The 21,267-nt window shown below is 53.4% G+C and overlaps 6 protein-coding genes across 6 annotated transcripts; 3 read left to right on the plus strand and 3 right to left on the minus strand.

Annotated features, from left to right (window-relative positions):
• Positions 1 to 1,566: 1,566 nt before the first annotated feature.
• Positions 1,567 to 2,142, plus strand: MRS44_004284 (uncharacterized protein; the record flags this gene model as incomplete). Its single annotated transcript, XM_046280347.2, has 2 exons — positions 1,567 to 1,653; positions 1,702 to 2,142. The coding sequence occupies 2 exons, from the start codon at positions 1,567 to 1,569 to the stop codon at positions 2,140 to 2,142; spliced, it is 528 nt and encodes a 175-aa protein (XP_046125748.1).
• A 4,256-nt stretch (positions 2,143 to 6,398) lies between these two features.
• Positions 6,399 to 8,908, plus strand: MRS44_004285 (uncharacterized protein; the record flags this gene model as incomplete). The annotated part of the gene is made up of 3 exons (XM_065622144.1): positions 6,399 to 6,454; positions 6,818 to 7,901; positions 7,958 to 8,908. The coding sequence occupies 3 exons, from the start codon at positions 6,399 to 6,401 to the stop codon at positions 8,906 to 8,908; spliced, it is 2,091 nt and encodes a 696-aa protein (XP_065478216.1).
• Positions 8,909 to 9,238: 330 nt separating this feature from the next.
• Positions 9,239 to 10,504, minus strand: MRS44_004286 (uncharacterized protein; the record flags this gene model as incomplete). The annotated part of the gene is made up of 2 exons (XM_046267869.2): positions 9,239 to 10,243; positions 10,292 to 10,504. 2 exons carry the CDS (start codon positions 10,502 to 10,504, stop codon positions 9,239 to 9,241), a joined length of 1,218 nt encoding a protein of 405 aa, XP_046125750.1.
• A 2,008-nt stretch (positions 10,505 to 12,512) lies between these two features.
• MRS44_004287 (uncharacterized protein) lies at positions 12,513 to 16,374 on the plus strand (the record flags this gene model as incomplete). Its single annotated transcript, XM_046273134.2, has 4 exons — positions 12,513 to 12,530; positions 12,581 to 12,898; positions 12,951 to 13,339; positions 13,395 to 16,374. The coding sequence occupies 4 exons, from the start codon at positions 12,513 to 12,515 to the stop codon at positions 16,372 to 16,374; spliced, it is 3,705 nt and encodes a 1,234-aa protein (XP_046125751.2).
• A 352-nt stretch (positions 16,375 to 16,726) lies between these two features.
• On the minus strand, positions 16,727 to 18,817 carry MRS44_004288 (uncharacterized protein; the record flags this gene model as incomplete). The annotated part of the gene is made up of 2 exons (XM_065622145.1): positions 16,727 to 16,955; positions 17,052 to 18,817. The coding sequence occupies 2 exons, from the start codon at positions 18,815 to 18,817 to the stop codon at positions 16,727 to 16,729; spliced, it is 1,995 nt and encodes a 664-aa protein (XP_065478217.1).
• Positions 18,818 to 19,711: 894 nt separating this feature from the next.
• MRS44_004289 (uncharacterized protein) lies at positions 19,712 to 20,607 on the minus strand (the record flags this gene model as incomplete). The annotated part of the gene is made up of 2 exons (XM_065622146.1): positions 19,712 to 19,952; positions 20,024 to 20,607. The coding sequence occupies 2 exons, from the start codon at positions 20,605 to 20,607 to the stop codon at positions 19,712 to 19,714; spliced, it is 825 nt and encodes a 274-aa protein (XP_065478218.1).
• Between the last annotated feature and the right edge of the window lie 660 nt (positions 20,608 to 21,267).

The following is a 21,267-nucleotide window of genomic DNA, read 5'->3' on the forward strand; positions in this document are numbered from 1 at the left end:
GAGGGAAACCACTCTCCTACGCGGCCCTTGCGATGCGCCTTGTCAATACTTCACTTACTTTTTACCAGACAAATGCAATTGTAGCTGATAGATGAAGTCTCGTAGCGTTGTAGGCCATATCGTGAGCCTTGTCCTCGCTGTAATTGACTCAGAGATGCAATCCCCTGAACCGATTCTAGTGTTTGAACCAAGACGCCCATCAAACAACCCAACAAGACTACCTAAGCGGGCTTTCCCTCTCCGACATACCGCTTACCTAACAGAACTCTTTTCTATTATCATGTCACGCTAAAAAACTTTCCGAGATCTCTCCAGTTTGGGCTCGTATGTGGTGCATTGCCTGAAACCGGTCCGTGGTTAAAAACTCCTGACTTCCAAGCTCTGTGGTTGGACGTTGAAGAAAACTCGCTCAACAGGCATGAGCTGTCAAAATCTCTGCAAAAGGGGATTAGTGTCCGAATGGTCGCTTGCTTGTTGGTGCGCTATCAGCTGGTAGATGCTTTTGAGGCCAGACACCTTCAATATCACCGGACCATCTTACTCCGACGAGGAGTTTATCAACGGAACCGAACACGACGGGAATGGCTCGGTTGCATATGTATCTCACCATAACAGAGTGGCTGAAATAGTACCTCTAGGTCTAAGTGAGAGCAGTGGGCTCACGACTCCCACCTTGCCTTAACTCTCCCACACTTCCCCCGTCCACATTCACTCTCCCCACCTCTTGCATGTCTTTCCTCCCGACATCGCAGGCGCTCGTTCTTCGCTTCAAGATGAGCGTAACGTTAAAGTAAGCCTCAAGGTATACCTATCCTGTGCTGGCAAAGCAAAGCCCTCCACCCGAAGCATCAGTTCGTTTCTTCGCGTCGACACTTGTCCGCTGACTGCACGAGATCCCCCTGAGGGCCTTCAAACTGTCATCCAACAATGCTCTGCGACCCCCAACGTGAGGCAAATACAGAAGGGTCATTGATCTTGCACCGTAAATAGCTTTCAATGTCCATTTATGAAGACATTGAAGAGTCCTTGTACTTGCAGTGACAGATCAGATATAAGTGTAGTAGAAGACGTTAAGACTCTGAAACCCAGGCAGATTTTTCCCCATTTGCACTGTCAAAATCGCTACCTAGTCTGTATCATGACGTTCAAGATGCCATCCTCCTCCACATCCCCAGCCAACGATCAATCTCTCGGAGCTCACCTCCCTCTCTGCTCCACATTTCTGCGATATCTTCACCGATCGACCTGACATTTGGCACTTCTGCCAGGGCAGAATTATTCTGGAGAATTCTGAACTTGATACGTATTCCCTCCAAGACGTTTCGGTGAGATGGTGATGACGGTCGGGTCTGAATGGGTGAGTCCATTGTGATGTCATGTCGACGTTCGTTGATGTTGACATCATACATATGGGTCTGGGTATCACAACGATTTATATCGTCTATTTCAGCGTGAATAGAGCTCTTCATTCTCACCATTATCCTTATTCTATCACTGCGAATACTTTGAAGCCTCTCATCAAACAGACCTTTATATCACCATACAACTTCATCACAAACCTCCGCCATGTCTGTCAACCCCGACTCCGCAACTCCCGCCCAGGGCGAGTTCCGCAGCAAGGTTGCCCCCTCCAAGCCTCTCACCACCAAGGGCGTACGTTTCCCCCAACATCCCAATCATTCTCTTACTTACACATGTCAGCATGCTCCTGGAGTCCTCGTAGGCAACGACGCCAAGCCCGAGTTCCGCGCTGAACAGTACCCCCCTGGCACTGCCCCTCCTGAGCACTCCTTCGAGCCTCAACCCTCAAGTGAATATCCCACGCAGGCCCCAGGCATGGAGGGTGGTGTCTCTGCTTCCGACACTCTTCAAGGCGCCACTTCTGCAGATGTCCACACTGGCCTCGGTCACCCCGGCTCCGGAATGACAAGCCAGGAGGAGCATGGTGGCAAGAGAAAGAAGGTCGGTGCTGGTCTCGAAGGTGTTGGTGCGAGCTTGACAGATCCCATCCACGACAAGGGAGCTGATCGGGAATATGAAACTGATTATCGGGGCAAGGGTGGTGAAGCTGCAGCCAACTACCCTGGCGCTGAGGAGAGAGTGGCTGCTAGTGCCGAGGAGGTTGCCAGTGAGCGTCGTTAGAGCCATGCTTGCGGAGCATGTAATGAATGATTGAACCTGTACTATTAGCCAGGAGTGGCATAATTTGTAAATGTCGAATGACAAAATCACCAAAGTCCTGATCTAGTTGTCAAGCAGTGGGGTTTCTTGCAGTCAGCATGGGATATACTCAGATCATGGGGGACACTGAAGCAGAGAGCAGAGAGATGTCTGTGTCAATATGACCACACGAGCTGTTAGACCAAGTGCCAGGTCATCGTGAACGGAGGCTGCAGCCCGATGCTCTGGGCGAACGCCTCTTATGGCAGATCAACTAACAACTTGGTCTCAGAAGCAATTCTGCCGCGTTATACGCAAAGCACTGGCTAAACGCGCCTAGTAGATGGACTCACACCCCAAATCATCCATCTGAGACATCCATTGGCGCCTTTTGTCGTTTCAGCTCTCCTCGTAGGGCACACCACGGCACTGCAACTTGGTAACCTGCATGAAGCCAACGGCTTAGCGTAGGCGCCAACATGCCAACTTCAACGACTCCAGACGGGACAGGCCCGCGAAGCATGACAACCCGCGCATGGAACGGGACCGAAGAAGCTGGCCGAAGTTGATCGTGTGCCTCTTTGCCTTTTCGGGATGTGAGCTCGGAGGCCGAGTCTGGCCGGCTGTCCGCTTGGACTGTCCCAATACCAAGGCCCCGGCGGCAGGCAATTCCCACTTGGAGAGAGCCACATGAACCAAAGAGAGGTCCCAAGAATCCAGTTTGTCAGTGCCTGGGACTCGTCGTTCACGTCTTGCTGGTTACACAGGGTCAGGGTCCTGTGGGTTGTCGAGTGCCCGCCGGTTCCCGGAAAATTAAACGCCATGCAGAGTTTGACAGCGTCCAAGCACGCCCAGAGACGACAGACGACACCACATCTTGCAAGTGAGCACATCTCGCAACCGAGTTCGGCTCCAGGAGAGCCAAGGTCGCCTTGGGAAGAGCCGATCGCGGCGAGGAGGGTCCCAGTCTTGGCGTTTAACGGTCTCACGCCGAGCTTCGCGCCAGCGCATGGCGTCCAAAAAGGTTGTCTTTGCCTGTTCCTTGCCTTGGAACTATCATGCACTGGCCGAAAGGAACAACAGCCGACGAGATGCGACGATCATCAGGCAGGCTTGGCCCCATGGGCCATGTGGCGCGAGGGTGGGAGTAAAGTTCCCCGAACTGGGGCCCCTTCAGCCCTGTTCATGGGCCTGTCCTTGCGGAGGGGTTGCTGAGAGCTGGTGATCTGACACCACTGTTGGAGCCGTTGGCTTGCAATGGGTGCATCGAGAGCGGGATGTACACTGCGATCCTGGGACACTCCCGCAGGGCGTCGTCGTTATTGGCGATGGGGGCCCTTGGTGCGCGGGATGGTGCTTCGAGGCATGGTGCAGTACCGGTGGTGGTGTTGTTGATGCGGCCAACACGCAGGCGAGGTTGCATGAGGTGAAATGAAGACAAGACTGTCAGTGAGGCAATATCAAGGCGTCAATAGTGAGCTGCCGGATCGGTGAGGATGGTAGTATAATGTCGAGGGCAAGGCCAGCCCGCGAGACTGGACAAAGCATGTATCTGGCCATGCCCTGCACATGAAGCCGGATGTTTCCATCATCACCACCAAAGCCGAAACCCTTCAAAAGCCGATGTCTCCATCTTGAAGCCGACGGAGTAGTCAGAAGCTAGAATCAGCAACAGCCTTGTTTCGGCGCGGTCCCGTGGCCCCTGGCAATGATCAATCCAGGGCCCATTCTCCACCGCGGGGGTACCGCGAGGGTTCGATTGGTGGTGGTTCGGTGATGGGTCCTTGGATGACAGCCAAAAACGACGATCGGCCTGGGTGTTAACCGCGATTTGGCGGAGATAATCAAGGTGCGGCCGACCCTGATTGATATTGGTGATACTCTCGGGGTGAGAGCCGAGAATACGACCCTCAGAAAGAAGGCAGAATGTTGGATTACCTAATGTTAGGAATTGTTAGCGGGCTGTCGCGGAACATCTGGCAGTCATGGGTTGATTGTGCTTGTAGGGCGCCAAACCCCCATGCTGTTGGCCGACTTCATTAAGCAACAACCTCATCGACATGCGCTCTGAGCTTCTTTCAGCTACTAGTGTTGGATCTCGGAGCAACCGCCGCAAATAGTCTGCCTGGCCGGGACGGGATTGGGCGAATGCGGAGCCAGAGATAATCAACCATTATCAATCAGTACCTGCCAGGGCCTACAATGCCACGCCCCGATACGAGAAACTGGAGGCAAAGGCGGAGGACTCTTTCGATTTTCCGGCCAAGGGTGTCAAGGTCGAGGCGGGAACGGCGGGACTGGTCCGGTACTCGGGGAGTGATTCGCCTCTTGGCTGTGTCAAGTCGTCCAGTCGTTCCAAATGTGGCTTTACTCTACGCTTTGACTGCGTGGGATGAACCCCGGCGGTCCTAGTGTGTGTCAATGTGCCTGGCCGCTTTTGGGGAGGGATATCGACTGATGATGGTCTCTTGGTGGCAGAGGTAGGGGCATTGATCGGCTTTGGAGGGAATTATGGGACGGATCTCGTGAAGCTTCAACGTACGTCTAAAATGACGGGGCTAGTGGTAGACAGGTACTTTTTTCCATTACCCAAATGTCCCCCCATCATGATCTGGAACTCGCAAGAGAAGGTCTCCATTTTCACGGCAGGATCCATCGCAGACCTTGGGTGCACCCTGTACCAGTGGACGGGATGCCTGGGGGACCGTGTGAGAGTCGAGAGCGTTCCGTCATGATTCCGCGCTCTACACCCTTGATCCTTTTCGCTACGTGACCGACTCTGATCTGCTTTACCTCGACTTTACTTCAGTTAACCTTGAAAATGGTGTTGTACCTTATTTTTTCTTCATCTCGACTTCGGATCCGGCGGCCTCCACTCGGCTGGCGCCCTTTCAGCCCCAGACCCCTGCCTGATGTTCTCATTTGGGGTACAAGCTGTCACAGGCTTTTTTGTGTGAGGTATCAAGTACACTTTACGGGCGGATCCACAGCCACGCGCCGGCGCACATCTTCATCTTGTTCTGTGACGCACATGGCACGGAAGATTCCATGATGCCATGCCATGGAGAAACAAGTGACTGGTTGAGTAGCTGTTCTGTTACGTCTGGATAATCTACAGATGCCCTTCACCTTGACTCACCTTGTTCCCTCCTAACCCACTTCTAATGGACCTTGGACGGAGCGGACCCAAGTCCAAGGACCCAGGACCCGAAGGCCGAGGGGACCCCCATCGTTCGCTTCCCCTGGTCACTTGCATTGCATTTCCCATGGATGCCCTCCCTCCATCTCATCCATCCCTCCATCTCTAAACAACAAACACTCGCTGCCAGAGGCAAGGGAGGGCCAGACCAAACGGCTAGAGGGCCTCTCTCCAATCAATCTCTTCGATCCCGTGACCAGGTCCCTGGCCTCAACCCACTCGCCTTTCACGCCTTTCACTCCATTCCAAGCCAAGCTAAACCCACCTGGTTCGTCCATACATATCGCTCGCCTGTCCTGTCCATTCATTCAATTATTTCCAAGCCATCCATCCGTCTCCGTCCCCGTCTCGTCTACATCAACTCTTTGAGCGCCGCCTCTCCCGGGTTTGACTTTTCGCTCCCCTTGCTCTAACTGGTACCGCACCACACCTTCTTGCCCCTTCCCGTTTAAACCTCCCGCCATTAACGCCCTGTGACAAGCGACCTGCGCCCACCATCACCGCTACCGCTACCACTACCGGATTTTGTCTGCCCAATCCCCATTTTGGATACCGAGTGAGAGAGACAGTCTTGGCTTATTACTTGGCCACGGCAGAAGACATTGACTCTTTCGGCAAACCCGTTTTTTTCTTTCTTCGTTTGTCCTCCCAAATATTTATTATCGACAACTATCGAGGTTTCACGGCAGATGCACTCTTCCTCACATCGCTTCTCCCTGGCCAGGCGCCGCTGACGCTGCGAGATCCCGCCTCCACACAAACGTCTGTGGTCCATTGAAGGTGTGCCTGACAGCCTGCCCGTTGTGGGTGAGAGTTACGTACCCGATTCCGAGTGCCGAGCCGTCCCCGTTGGTTCCAGTCGGCTGGGGTCCTTGGCCTTCTGCCTTGGACAGCTTCATTCAGCTCCTTGCATTGCATTGAATCCTTCAGCTGAGTTGGGCTGAGGCTCCAACTCGACTTGACTCGAGCTGGCTGGCGATATAAGAATCAATTGCTTCTTTGCTGGCTGTAAAGCTGGATCCTCTAAACTACCACAATCATGGAGATCCAGTTCTCGCTTCCCATCAACACCGTTCGTGCCGCAACCTCTGTCGGGTGAGCTCCCCCAAACAAAACCCTTGTCGCGCAAGAAGTCAAACTCTGACCAGCGCGTTTTTCGTATACAGGACGTCAACCGCAACAGGAAGGTCTGCGCATGCTGCCGCGGCGAGAGGCGGCACTCATCGTTTCGCCCTTGAAACCCGTACCCGGCATACCCGGCGCAGCTCGACCAGGGCGCGCACGGGATGCAGCACCTGTGAGTATCTGTGCAGCTATTCTCCATGTTGAACGCGTCACTGACAGTTTGTAGGCAAGTATGTATAATCAAGCCCCTGCATTATCGCCAAGTGCCGGCTCCAGTGGCATCTCCAGTGACATCTCCCGGATCGTTAGACAGCGCTAACATTTGCGTCACAGGAAGCGGCACGTCAAGTGTGACGAGACCAAGCCCTCGTGCCTCAATTGCATGAAATGGCGTGGCTATTGTGACGGTTACACCGAGAACCCTCCCGCTTCATCATCTTCAACCTCTCCTACCACCACATCCGCTCCCTCCGAACAATCATCACGCCCGACAACCGCCGCAACCTACCGCTCCACTTCCACCGTCAACTCTAGCTCCACGGTTAGCTCCAGCAGTTCCCTGGGCTCCAGGACTTCGTTCAGCTCCTCCTCCACGAGCATTGCAACGTCAGATATCAAGGTTACCACGGGCTCCACCGCCGTCGTTAGACCAAGGACACCGCCGATCCTCGAGGAACCCGCTGTCAACACCGTCTGCTTCGCCAATAGCGATCAACGCGCCTACTTTGACGAGTGGTCCAACCTCACCATCAACTTCTTGAGTGGCGGCCTCGGGAATTCGCGACTATGGACGATTACAATGCCCCAACTTACACTACAAGAGCCCACGTTGAGATATGCGGCCATGGCTGTTGGTGCCCTGCGCAAGGCCTCCAATGTCGAGTTTGAGGCCTCATCACCTAATGACGACCTCATGAGCGATAACAAACACTACCTCAATGCCATAATCTACTACTGCGAGGCTCTCCGCCTCCAGTCTAAGGCCCGACCATCGAAGGAAGGCCTCCGAACAGCCATGCTATCGTCACTCCTCTTTATCTGCTTCGAGACGCAAAGGGGAAACATGCCAGCCGCCCTCAAGCATGTCACGCATGGCTTCAGTATGCTCAATGAGCTTGCTGCTTGCTCCGAAAAGGCACCCGACCTGGTTAGCATTGCTCCCGCGCCCCCTGCGCTGGTTCGGGAGATTCTGGACTGCTACAAGCCTCTGGAATTGCAGTCACGTTCGTTCATGGGGTCATATAGGAAGTTCTTCTTCCCCCTAAACCAACTGCGCCCGCCTCCAGTGATCCTCTCGCAAGTCGAAGTTCCAGCCCTGGTGGACCCATGTCTGCCTCCAGCCCACCCAGTCAACCAGGTTCGCCATGGACGAGTTCTCCAAGCCAACAAGTACCGACAGGCCTTCCCAGTCCCCAAAGTCAAGGAAGCCCATGGAGTGCTTCAGATCAACAGACACCTCCACGGGCGCCTCAGGGCCCTCCACAAAGGCCACCAGGGATCGCCCCCTTTACCAAGTATTCTCCGTACTTCAAGCCTCGAATTACAAGCATCACAAATATCGAGGACATGCCTCCGGCATTCGGCAGTTTTGAGGAAGCTCGTGACTATTGGAGTCTGCTCCAGAGGCAAATGGTTGGACACGTCCCCATGCTTACCGTGGTGACGGCGCAGCTTGGCCTCACCAAGGTCAAGGATATGGGAGAACTCGAGACGAAGCTATCGAGCGTGACGAAAAATCCTAGGATCTCCAAGTTTGTTGAGGAATCACGGTATTGGCTGCAGAGGTGGTCACAGTCATTTGATCCCCTGCTTCAGTCTGCTTCCAACAACCGGCAGAACGACATGCAGCCATACTTGGTGGCCATCAACTTGCGTGTCGAGTTCCTGATCCTCTACATTTACACCGCCATGCCGCGGTATACCGGCATTGAAAAGGCTCACGAGCTTACACCGTATTACCAAGAGATCAACACCTTGGCCGAGATATTGATCTCATGCCGTCCCAGCTGCGGTTTCGCAATGGACTCGGGCTGGACCTGGCCACTCTTTGTCTCGTCGTTCGGATGTCGGGATGATTCCGTTCGAGACGAAGCGATCCGCATTCTGGGCCAATATCCCATCCGCAACGCCTTGCGCGACAGCCGAGTCTTCCGAGCGATTGCGATCAAAAACCGTGAGGTCGAGATGATGAACTCAATGGAAGGCAACGAACACGACCAGTGGCTGCGACTCAGGAGACGAGAGATTGTGTTTGAGGATCTGGGAACCAACATCATCTTCCGATCGGCTCAGAAGAACCCTGCCACCGGCGAATGGGAGCTTGTCGAGGAAGCGTCGGCCTTCCTGGTCCGCCCTGACGGGCTCCTTGACTGGCACAGACAGCCCGTTTCGGACTCGGCGTCAATCCTCTCGGGCGTCTGCTAAAGCCAACATTGACGCGACATGATAGATACACATATAGGTATAACATAAAAGGCGGGAAAGGGGGAAGGATTTAGACAGTTATGATGGAGTTTATTGGCGTGCCTGTTTTTAGACGACATGATATCTGGCCATTGGGCTATGGGCTTGGAAATTTGAAGGCGTTTTGGGGTCAATAGGGACCCTGTTTTTATTGTAGGATATGTCGAGAGGGAGAGATCACAGGCAATGCCTGGTTGGATATGGTGTTGCATGCCATCGGCTGGTGGACAGTAGTAATGAAATGAGATGCCCTCAGGGCCTGGCATCGCTTGTGCCTCTAGATCTCCCACCTCAAAGTACCTCAAACAGTGACTGAAGCATCATCCTATCCTCCTTCTCCAATTCCTTCCAGTTGTCTTCCTCCAGAAACTCCTCCACATTATCCCCAGCCCTCTCGAGGTACCACACTCCGACCTTGAAAATCTCGTCAAATCTCTCGTTGCCCTTGTAGGATTCACATGCTTGGTTCACCATCTCCCGGCCATGCGTGATAAACGCCCACCTCATCAGCCGCAGCGTCTCATCGTCTACCCGCCTTCTCAACCGCAACCCTGCACGCGAGGCGTACCCCGCGCAGAAGCGTAAGGAAAGGGCCGAGACGGCACGATGAAGGGCCGAAGTCCGGGGGTGCGAGAGCTGCTCGCAGTGGAGATGGGCAAGGAACTGCGCCAGATCTCCGTCCACGCCACGGCCGTTGAGCTGGCCAAACTCCCAGTCCACCAGCGTGGGGGTCCAGTCTTCTTCTACCTCGCTGGGATCGCGCATTAGGATGGAACCTTGGGTGAAGTCACCCATGGCGAGGGACCAAGGATGCGCTCCCTCCTGCGTGCGGAAACCTTCTTCAACACGGGCGAATAGCTTGTCGGCGTTGGGAGTGCTAGCGAGACGAGTTCGGAGGGGCTCGATAGCGGCGGTGCGCACAATGCCTCGTGTAAGCGAGTGGGTGAGTTTGGCGGCTGCCTGGGGATTCGAGGTCTGGACTCGGATAACTCTCTCGGGGCTGTGTATCGCTGCAAAGATTCTCCCGAGCTCATAGCTTAGCTTTTCGATCTTGGGGTGTACTTCGTCCCAGGGTCGGTGGGATTGCTGGCGGAGGAAGTCAAAGATGTTGACCAGGTTGCCAAGGTCACTCAGTATGAGGACTGAGGCTTCTTGGTCGGAGGACGAGAGTCCAAGGTCTGACTCCTTGCCTTCTCGATGGTGTAGGCATTTAGGGGAGTTCCAATACGGTTCCTGTCGGAGATAGGAGAGCACGCCGTGCTCTGAGAAGAGATCGAGGAAGATGGCTTCAACCTCCTAGGCAAGTGTTACCAAAGCATTACATCAACAAAGGAGGAGACTTACCTGACGCTTGGTTGAAAAGGTCCATTCTGGGCCTGCGACCTCAACATATGGCTTTGCGTGCTTGAGGATGACGGACGTGGGCGCATTCGACTGGACTGGAGATGTCTGCGTCGCGCGGAGAGTAGTGTTGACAAGACCGCCAGAGAGCCGAGCAACGGACCATGACGTCCCAGCGTATAGAGAAGAAAGATATTTGCCATAGTCTGCCTCCATTGTGTCGTCGGCCTTGGAGTTTTCTACGATAGCGTGGAGTGGATTTCTGATGCTTTTATGCTGGACAACGGTGAGGGGTTGTGCAACGTCCAATGACAGCAGCTTAGCAGATGCAACGGCCTGAGTCACTCACCGTTGATCAAACGTTGTGCGAAGAAATTCTGGAATGTTTGATCGGTTAAGACTGATGATGCATGTGGCTTGAGAAATATGCTAATGCGAGGTACAGTGAGACTTGGCGATGCAGGTATCACGAACAAACACATGATATGTATTCTACGCCAAGATGTTTGCTGGAAATCTACAGAAAAAGAGACGGGAGCGTGTTAATAATAGAACGGGCATTGGAACAAACGGATTTCTGTGCAAAAATCTACCCTGCTGGGCAAACTGTCAGTGCGAGTGTGGCACTAGATGCAGCGTCCCGATGCCTCAATATCTCTGCCGCGTCACTCCGTAGAATTTCCTTGCGCCCTTTCAATTTCCTTCTGCGCACAGAATCACCATAAAAATCCAATTCTGTTCCATCTTTCTTTCCTTTCCATTTTCTGGAATATCGACAAGAGAGCTCGGCTGTCAATTCCCAGTTTGCCCCTGACGCTTCCTCCAGAGACACTACTCGACGAGGGACAGCACAAGTGTTTCTTTCTTTTGGATAGTGGAACATTGTCTTGAAGAAGCTTTCAGTGAGTACTCGTTCCTATATGCCCTCTGTTGAGGTTGGAACACCCAGGAGATCATCCTTGGCCTTCTTCCAGCATTCAGAGCACCAAGCTCCTTCCATCTCTTTGTCCACCACTATAGCATGCAATCTAGTTTAGATTACATCACTCTACCCTCCCGAGGCTTACCAAGCCTTCCCGTCTACGACACCTTCCGAAAATTTCAACCAAGTCCTTCTACACACGTCGACTCCCGTACCACTTCGAGACATTCGAACCGAACCGAGACCGAGACGGACGAAACATCCCTGGCACTTCCTGGATAGCGATTTCTACCGCTTGTAGAAAATCTGGGTGGTGATTGCACCGCGGAAATACGCGGCCAGGGGCGAGTGTTGGGCGTCGTCGAACCATCGTCGCTGCGCATTCTTGACCAAGAGATCAGGAAAACAGCACTCCCTGCATCCAAGAACGCTGGAAAAGAATCAAAGCAACAGAATCTTTCCAAGTGCACTGAAACTCTTCCTAAAACACACTGGTTGGGTACTTATTGGCAAGTGTTATCAACCAATGGCCGCTCACCTCCTTTGATTTGAACACACTACCTCGTCATACAATTCTAAAGCTAGCAGTGCATTGCCAGTGCCAGGAACTGTCAATTACCGTGCGTCATTGCTTCGGTTGACTGCAGCGTTTCCTTAGGTACCTTCCCCCTAAAAAAAACTCCTGGTGGGTAAACTCCTTCCCAAGTTCCCTCACCTTCCAACTCCCGCACCTTACTTCTTTTTTTCCTCTCTTCATCACGCACATTCTTCTGTTTTCATCATCCTTTCTCATTTGCGCATGCTACTGTAGTGGCATCCATCCTGCGAAAAAGGCTTGACAGCAGTTACATTCTCGGTTTCAGAGTTGGTGGGCGGAACCTCATCGCCGCACCTGGTCGGTTACCTGGGCACCTGCTCTGATCTTGTTTTGATCGCGACGGCCTTTTCAGTGGTCTTTCAAAGTTGGTTCCTTCCCTCTTCCCCTCCTCCTGGGCTCTCATTCCTCGCTTCTTGTCCCCTCGTCAATACGAACAACACGCTCCTCTTCTTCCCGTTCCTCTTCTCTTCTCCATCATCATCATCATCCAGTCGTCGCTTTGTTCTGTCCATAGAATCACTGCTCCAGTAAGCCATTTATTTGCCCTTTGTTCCCCTCTGCTCCTCTTATTTGCCCTCCATGCATCTCCGCTCTGCCCTCCCGTACTACCTCTTCTTGCCCTTTACCCATACGCCAGCTCCAACCCATGAATCAATACTGACATCCAGCAGAGACGACGAGGTGCATTTGGTGTCGGTGCCATCATGAAGCAAGGCGAACAGGTAAAATTCCTCATTCTCCCCCTCTGCGCGCGCTAACACACTCTTCCCAGCTCCAGGCGGAGCCGCCCTCCTTTGAAATCATTTCCCGATATGTCTTGAACAGACAGCTGGAGCCTGAGGGAGACACTCAACTCAATCCATGGCAAACAATGCCCGAGATCCCTGAGCCCGGAGAGCTGATGGCTTCCGACCCTCCTGTGGTGCCTCTAGCAACACTGGACGGCGAAGCTCTCGAAAAAGACGGGTACTTAGAGTCACAGTACCGCATGTGCCGTTTCGAGGGCACAGAGCTCCTCCGCCGAGCTGTCAACGAGTTCCGAAATCGCCCTCAGATGGCGGAGGGTTCAGATTTCTACATCTACACTCAGGTTCGTCAAGGCCCCTCCACTGATCTCTGACATTCTGACTCACTGTTACAAGGTCCACGTGCAAGGCTACATGTTTGCCCGGGCTGGACCAGCCTGTAGAATCTCCTTCTCCACGGAGCGTTCTCCTACCCAGGTTGTCTGGAGCCAGTGCACACGTCTTACCACTGGCACTCTTGTTGCCCTTTCGCCGAGCCGGGACAATTTCAAGACTCAGTGCTACGTCGCTGTCGTTGCCGCAAGATACCTCATCGGAGGCCTTGAGCCCAATCCGGATGATGGAGAGAACGAAAACACACCTCCTCGAATCGAAATATTCTGGTCCAACTGCCAGGACGCCATCCTCGATCCCTCTGCCGAACTAGTCATGCTTGAGGCGAAGGGTGGCTACTTCGAGGCTGTCCGCCACGCAATGGTTGGGCTTCAGCATGCTGCCCTGTTTGAGTGAGTTTCTCTTTGCCCCTTTATGCGGAAGCAGACTGACCATGTCTTGTCCCAGATCCAAGTTCGACAAGTACATCATCGATGGGCACGCCCGTGATCCCAAGGCTGCCTACCTTCAGGAGGCCCCAAGTCAAACTGCTCAGGTTTCAGATGGCGCCAATTCGTTTGATTCATCGCAAGTCGAGGCGTTCAAGCGCATGACGTCTCGTGAGCTGGCCGTCGTCCAAGGCCCCCCTGGCACCGGCAAGACTTTTACATCCGTCGTTGCCCTAGAGAGCCATGTTCGCACACTCCAGGCAATCTATGGAAAGAAAAAGCCATTCCCTCCAGTATTGGTTGCTGCCCAGACCAATCATGCGCTTGACCAGCTCCTCACTCGATGTGATTCTGACTTTGGCGCCGTCATTTGCCGTCTCGGTGGTCGCACTGAGGACAAACAGATCGACTCCCGTACCTTGTTCAACATCAGAAAGAATTCCAGTCTTTCGCGCGGGCCTGTCAAGGGAGAAAGTTCCCGGAAGAAAATCCTCAGCCGGATTGACCACACCTTGTCCACCTGTTTCCCATCCAACTTGATCTCTGCTGAGGAGTTCTATGAAGCAGAACTTATCACGAAAGAACAGTTCGACTCTCTTGATGACGATGAGTGGGAGTGCGCACCCTTGGTGAACGAGAACAATGGAGAGGTCTCTTCCAGCTCCATGGTGCAATGGCTTGATGGATACATCGAATCGGACCAGACCTATGTTTACCGCCCCCCTAGTGGTCAAACTGCACCTCCCACCATGGATGATGACCCCGCTGAAGCTGACGACCAAGAAGAGGACGAGAAAGAACGGCTTCAGGGCCAGTTTTTTTCAACTCAGTTCACTGTCACCGGTACTGTCCCAAGCGCCAACTCAGGAGAAGCTGCTTGGTTCTACAAGGCTTCTAAGCTCTTGACCATGCATCAAAACTTGTACAACATCAAGCCGGCGCAACGTGGCATGGTCTACCGATATCTCCAGAAGCGACTTGTTGGCAAGGTGGCCGAGAAGTTTCCCACGTTTCTCAGAGAGTACAAGGCAGCGTGCGACGAAATCAAGATTGGCAACTGGGAAAAGAGTGCCAGAATCATTCGCCACGAACGCATCGAGATCCTGGGTTGCACAACGACAGGATTGGCCAAGTATCTTGGGCTCATCGCTGCGTTGAAGCCTCGCATCTTGATGATTGAAGAGGCGGCTGAGACCAGAGAAGCAAACATCACATCGGCGATGTATCCATCTCTGGATCAGATAGTACTTGTGGGCGATCACCAACAACTGGTTCCACACATTGATGTTCGCGAACTGGGCCAAGAACCGTACAACATGCACGTTTCCCTGTTCCAACGACTGGTCCAGCTCGAGCTTCCATTCTCAATGCTACGCGTGCAGCGCCGAATGATTCCCGCCATTCGAGAAGTGGTCAATACCTTCTATCCAGAACTGAAGGACCACCACTCTGTCACCGATCCCTCTGTTCGACCACCAGTCCCAGGCATGGGTGGGCTGAATCTCTTCTGGTTTCATCACCAGTGGCCCGAGGCGCAGAGCCCTGACGACTTTTCCTTCTCGAACCCCAGAGAGGCCGACATGATGGTTCGGTTTGTGAGATACTTGGTGATGAACGACGTGCGACCATCTGCCATCACTCTCCTGACCTACTACAAGGGTCAAGTCAACCTGCTTCTCGAAAAGCTCCGACGAGACCAGGTCCTCCTCAACTTCCACCCCACCAAGGAGTGGTCCGTCCGAACAGTTGACGGGTTCCAAGGCGAAGAAAACGACATCATTCTCCTCTCTCTGGTCCGAAGTTCCAGACCCGGTTTCGTTGACAATGAAAACCGAGCAGTGGTTGCGACGAGTCGAGCAAGGCGCGGCATGTACATCTTCGGCGACGCCCTGAATCTTGTGCAGAAAACTCAGACGAGCTGCAAGACCTGGGCCAAGGTGTATGATGTCTTCGTCGAGAACGAGTGCATCAACAGCTTTCTCCCAGTCACTTGCAAGAAGCATGGCAAAGTAACTGAGATCGGAGAGGTTGATACGTGGGATACCATTCCTGGAGGTGGCTGCAATCAGAAGTGCAATGAGAAATGCCCCAACGGTCATGCCTGTCAGACGACATGCCATCCATCCGACCAAGCCCGTCTCAAGTGCAGACACGCCTGTGAGAAAGTCCTTTCATGTGGTCATGGGTGTGGTTCCTTTTGCGGAGATCCTTGCGAATGCCCTCACAAATGCAACAAGGCTCCCTCAGTCCCGCTGCCCCTTAGAGGCAGGCCTTTGCCACAGGGTCGAGGCGGAAGACCAGGAAACAGGAATGGCGCTTCACGAGGCGGCAGGAACTTTGGTAACCGAGGTGGCAGAGGCGGACGAGCTCATCGAGGAGGTCATACTCAGAACGCGGCATTGCCTGGCAAAGATGTCCACCTCGCAGGTGGAAGGCGAGGGCCCGAATCCGAGGCTGCCCACCAAGAGCCTACCAGCGAGGAACTGATGGAGATGGGCTACTATGCCCACATGTCGCAGGCCGGGCCGAGCGAGCCAAGGCGACTGGACAACCCCCAGACACCGTTTGAGAGCCGTGCCATCACGTTGACTGAAGACTCGTTGTCGGAGAAGTGGAGCCCGGAGAAGGTGCAGCGACGAGATGCCATGCTTCGAGAGGACATGAGGCGACAGGGCCCGTCTAGCTCGCGTCCGATGGAGGTTCGTGTATCGTTTCGCCAGACAACCATGGCGGCTGATTGCACGCGAGTGTGTGGGCGTCCATTGCACACCAAGTACACGATCCCAGTGCCGTCGCCGAAGCGAGGTGCTGAAGTAGCTAACAGCGAGGTCAGTGTCGGTGCTGCTAAGCAGCCGAGCAGGAAGCACATGGTCCTTGATGCGGCGGCGGGGTTCACGAGTATGGCAGACTACGCTGGTTCGAGTTCGGCGGAGTCGCAGAGTAGCCAGGGCGGTGGCGATGGCGATGATGGCGATGATGACTTGATTAGTTTTGAGTGATAGTGGGTATGGGTATGGGTACGGGTATGGGTATGGATATGGGTAGGTATGGTAGGGCAGATGGCACTTTTTGTACTTTAGGTAACAACGGCTATGAAGGATTACAAATGTTTTGATATTCTTGGTGTTGCGTCTTGGTGATGATGTTTGTGATATGCTGTAGATTGGTATTGAAGTCATGTTTAGGAATGGAATCAACAAAGAGGGACTTGTTCAGAACAGGTGTTGATTACAAGAAGAATGGATGGATGTTTTGTCTAGCCAGAAATGATGCAACTACTCCAAGCTGGCGTGCCAGTTTACTTACCCAACTCCAACGCCAGAGAACAAAACCATGGTGATAGAGTCCAATTCAGCCGCTCGTGACGTTGATCTCGTATCCAATCAATACCTCTGTGCTGGTGCCCTCCCAGCCCCTTGTGCCGGCAGCACTGAGCATGAAGCGGCTCGTGGGATCGATGTAGAGACTGGAGATGACGCCTGCGCGAGGGGGGCCGGGGATAATGAGGAAGGGTACAGTGGAGTGCTTAATGGCGCGAGACTCTCGGAGGTCGTAAAGACGGAGAATATCGTGGGAGGCGCTGGGGATTGTTAGCTTGCTGCCATAAACAAGATTAGAGAGTATGTACTTACCACACCAGATGTCTGCCGTTCAGCATGGGTCTTACGGCACTCACGGCACCACTACCCGCAGGAAACTTGAGAGAACGCTCAGGTTCCCAACCTCTCCTGGCCTTGTGGATATCATACTCCTCGACAGTGCCGTTTCTTCGACCAGCGTAGATGATGTTGCCGTTGGGACTCCAGCAAGTACCCATACACCAGGGGGAACACCAGGTCGAGTACCAATGCGGGCTACGGGGTCTGGTTGTCGCTTGTCCCAAACGCGAAGGGGGCCGTCGATAGCGGCTGAGAGGAAAGTTGTTGAAGAGGTTTGTGTGGGATCGTGCTGTGTCGGGGCGTGGTTGGATGTGTAGAGCATTGGTGACTGCGATCGCTTAAGGGCAGTCACTTCAGCACTAGCTTGTTGCTGATCTGCTTGACTCGGAGCTGCTGGTTCTGTCGTCTGTGTTGGAGCAGGGTCCACGTCCATGGCATCTCCCGTCTGCTGTGTAGGTGGCGGCTGCGTCTCCGGTTCCTTTGCCGCCTCAAGGCTCGCCATATCCGCTGAATGATCCATACCGCCATCATGCCCATGTCCAGGCATCATATCCATAGAAGCAGCGCCAAACTCGTCATCATCGTTACCAAACGGCTGGTCCCCCTTTGTCTCGCCAAAGAGACTCCCCGCGTCACTGCCACCAAAAAGACTATCGTGAGCTGGAGACGCCTGGCCCTCGTCGGCGCCGTTCTCTGCACTAGGCTCGTCGATGCCATCGTTTGTGAGTCCGTTTGTAAAGTTGCCGCTAGCGGGCGGGGCGCCGTTGTTTGTCGACATGGTGGTTGACGGGATAGGTTCATCCGCCTCTTCAGGTATGGGAGCGCCGCTCGCAGGACGCAGCTCGATGGCAGAGATCTGACCGGAATTGCCATCGAAGCTCCGTGTGGTCTGACCCGTGTTGAGATCCCAGTCAAAGATATTCTTATCCCAGCCGCCGCTGAGCACGCTCTTCTCGTCCTGGGCCAGCGTCAAGACGCTCACGGCGTTTTTGTGCTGCTGCAGACAGTGGATGCGCTTACCCTCGTCATGACGCACACTCTGCAGGTTTATACCTCCCGACTCAAGACCAGATAGTAACCAGAGAGCCTCGGAGTGCACAGCGAGAGAGTATACGGGAGACAGAACATGCTCTTGGTCGCCCCTCCCGGGAGGTGAAGGTTCCTCGTTCTCCCAGTACGACATGAGTATACCAGCCTTTGTAACGCTATCAACAAAGGGGTGCCTCTGGGCAACCGTCAAGGGCAGCTTCCCGTTGATGGTATTAGGCCCGTCGTACTTGCGAATGTACCCATCAGACCCTCCGGTGATCCAGTACCGCAGGTCCGGGGTGATGGCCATGGCGTTGACGCTGGTGGACTGAGGCGCTGCCATGGTAGGGACGATGTCGTATAGCTTCGCGTTGATCACCTCGGGGCTCGGGACGGGCCATTTCGTGTACATCTTGGGGGCTGGCGTGGCCGACTTTTGCCTCGACTCTGCTGCCGTCCCTGTCTTGACCTTGTCGTCGGGCTGGTCGTTGGAGTCTGTAGCGGGCGCCTGGCTATCCTGCGCATCGCCCTCAGCATCTCCCTCGGCATCTTCGCCATTATCATCATCTTCCTCGTCGTCGTTGTTATCATCGTCTCCGTTGTCATCGTCGTCGCCGGCGTCGGCGTCCTGGTCGCCATTATCGTCGACATCCTCCATGGCCTCGTCGGCATCGTTATCCTGGTCGGGGCGGTCATTGTCGTGGTCCGACTCGGCCGAGCTCGCCGACAGGCGGTCGTCGTCGAGGGTATTCATCGCAGGAGGCAAGTATCTTCTAATAGGTAGTTCAAGACGAGGCTCAATCGCATCGCATCGCGTCGCGTCTCGAGGTGGGTCCTTTTAATTGGTGGGTGATGACATCAACCCCAGAGCGAGCCCAGGGTCTACAACTCCACAGATTGAGATATTGAGTTGCCGGGGTCGCCAATGCTGTTATAGTCAGTTTATATAGACAACATTTGTTGTGGAAAAAAGACGCTTTTTACTGTATTTTTGCAAGAGAAACTTTGGATCTGTGATATCTGCTCAAAGGTCATGCGTGGTCACGTGCTGTAGAACCATCAATGTCGTCGGTACCTACCGACCTAGGAAGGAGCCTCACTTACACTCCAACTTGGCCATTTAATGTATATTTATCATGGTCTTCATGTCTCAGCCATGGGTATCAATGATAAACCATCTTGATAACGAGCTTCATTAAGTCTTGGTAAAAGATTGGCCAGTTAGGGAGTCGATACGGATCCCAATCAACCTTGGATACTTCTCTTACTCCGAGATAGATACATGCGAAGATACCAATCCATAAAGAGCTACTAACAACGGCGCCAAGCTGATATCATACCAAATAGCAATGTTGATGTATTAAATATCCTCCCTTGTCTGCTACCACCTTCTCCAACATGAACAACTAGGTCACTTATACACGACATCTACAAAAAAAAGTAATAACAAAGGAAATAAGTCTATTGGTCTACTGAAAAGTAAATGACTGATGTATAGGTATCTCAACTCAACCAGTCTGCATCGTCAAAACTCCACAAGTCAAGTCCATCAAGATTCGCCATCAGCACAGCAACTCTGTCATAACTCGCGCACCACTACATAAACCGACTGCACCCCTAATTCATCAACGGTTCGGACGGTCTAACATTACTGAGACCATTTCGTGCTCTCAGATTGCTTCGCACTCTCCCGAGAGCTAGGCGCAATCTTTCCCCTTCTGTACAACCCCCCATCCTCTGCTTCGTCGCCAATGACACTAATACTCTCGCTAGGTCCGACTTCATCACCAGCATCAGTATGAGGACCGGGCCAGGCGGTGGAAACAGAAGTACGACCATCATCAACCGGGCGCAAGTCATCGGGGACGCCGTCAACTTGGCTAGACCACCTGTATATCCGTTGGTAACCTGTCGTCATGCTTGCCGCCTCGGGTTCAAAAGGGGGAAATGCCCATCTGACTTTGCTGCAGGGAGCTTTCGACAAGTTGGTGGAGGCGTTTCTCTTCTCTTCTTTTTGTTTCTCCCTTGCTGCGTGAGCTCTCGTCGTCCCCCGCGCAGCAGAGTACTCAGAGGGTTCTGGCTCGGCTCACGAGTGAATCCTGGAGGTTGAGAGCTGCGAGAGGGGGTGTCTGTCCACTCCATCCCTGACATAAAGTAAGGTTCGTTGCCAGTCAGAGCAGGAGCCCTCGATTCTCTCGATTCAACCTGCTCCTCATCAGCGCCCAAAGCTCCCACACCCTTGATCTCAGAATCACTCCCACTTCCCTCGTCCTCATCCCAAGGACATGGACTACTAGCCTGAGGAGTCCAATCGCTCCTAGACGTCCCTTCCCTAGCCCTGCGAGCTTGTTCAATCTCCCACTCACGCTGCCTCTCCGCCCTAGTCTTGCGTATAGGTCGTGGACCTCCCTCCAGACGACGGATAGCGTGTCTGCGGAGCGTGGGAGGTGCAGCAGCGAGGATGATGTTCATGCCGATGCGGGCGCCGAGAGGCATGTCCTCTGTCAGCTTTCTGGGGTTGTCGTGAGGCTTTTCGTGAGACATGGTGATCACTAACAGTCTGTACAAAGAAAGATATTGTTGAAGAACACTGTCGAGTCTGGCAATGCAAATGTGAGAAAGTAATCATCTGTGGCAGAGAGACACTGTATATACAAGTTTGACAAGGGTTAATTGCCATTTCTTTGGTCATGTTGCCTTATTCAGGCATGTATTCTTGATGTTCGTAGCCGTTGTCCTGTCTTGTTCACTTGGACTCAGGACAAAGACCCCCGGAACAAACGTGCATTGTTACAGCCCATTGACTCTTTCCTGTACAAGAGCCCATCTTCACTGTATTGTCCCTGGTGTTATTAGATGCCCAGGCATGTACCCTAACAGCATGCTGGGAACGAACACATTTGCCTACAGCCTTTCTGGACGAATTAACAAACTCGAGATCCGTTTGTTGTATGTCACTTCCCATCAGGGCCGTTTCCTCGGCCGTCTTCTTTGTTCAGTCCTTTCTTTGAAGCCTAGGTGGCGACGGTGACCGTCAGTGGGAGTTAGCAGTGATGATTAGTTCTCACAGGCCAAGGAATGAGTTAAACTTTGAGCCAAGAATAGAAACAAGTTACTATTCACAAACAGTACAAGGCCCCAGTCACTCACCATTCGGCCTAAACAACTCAGTTGTCACCGCCCCAGTTTAATACCCATCGACTG

This window comes from Fusarium solani (genome assembly GCF_023522795.1).
Source record: "Fusarium solani strain SB1 chromosome Unknown bctg00000002, whole genome shotgun sequence".
Classification (NCBI taxonomy): domain Eukaryota; kingdom Fungi; phylum Ascomycota; class Sordariomycetes; order Hypocreales; family Nectriaceae; genus Fusarium; species Fusarium solani.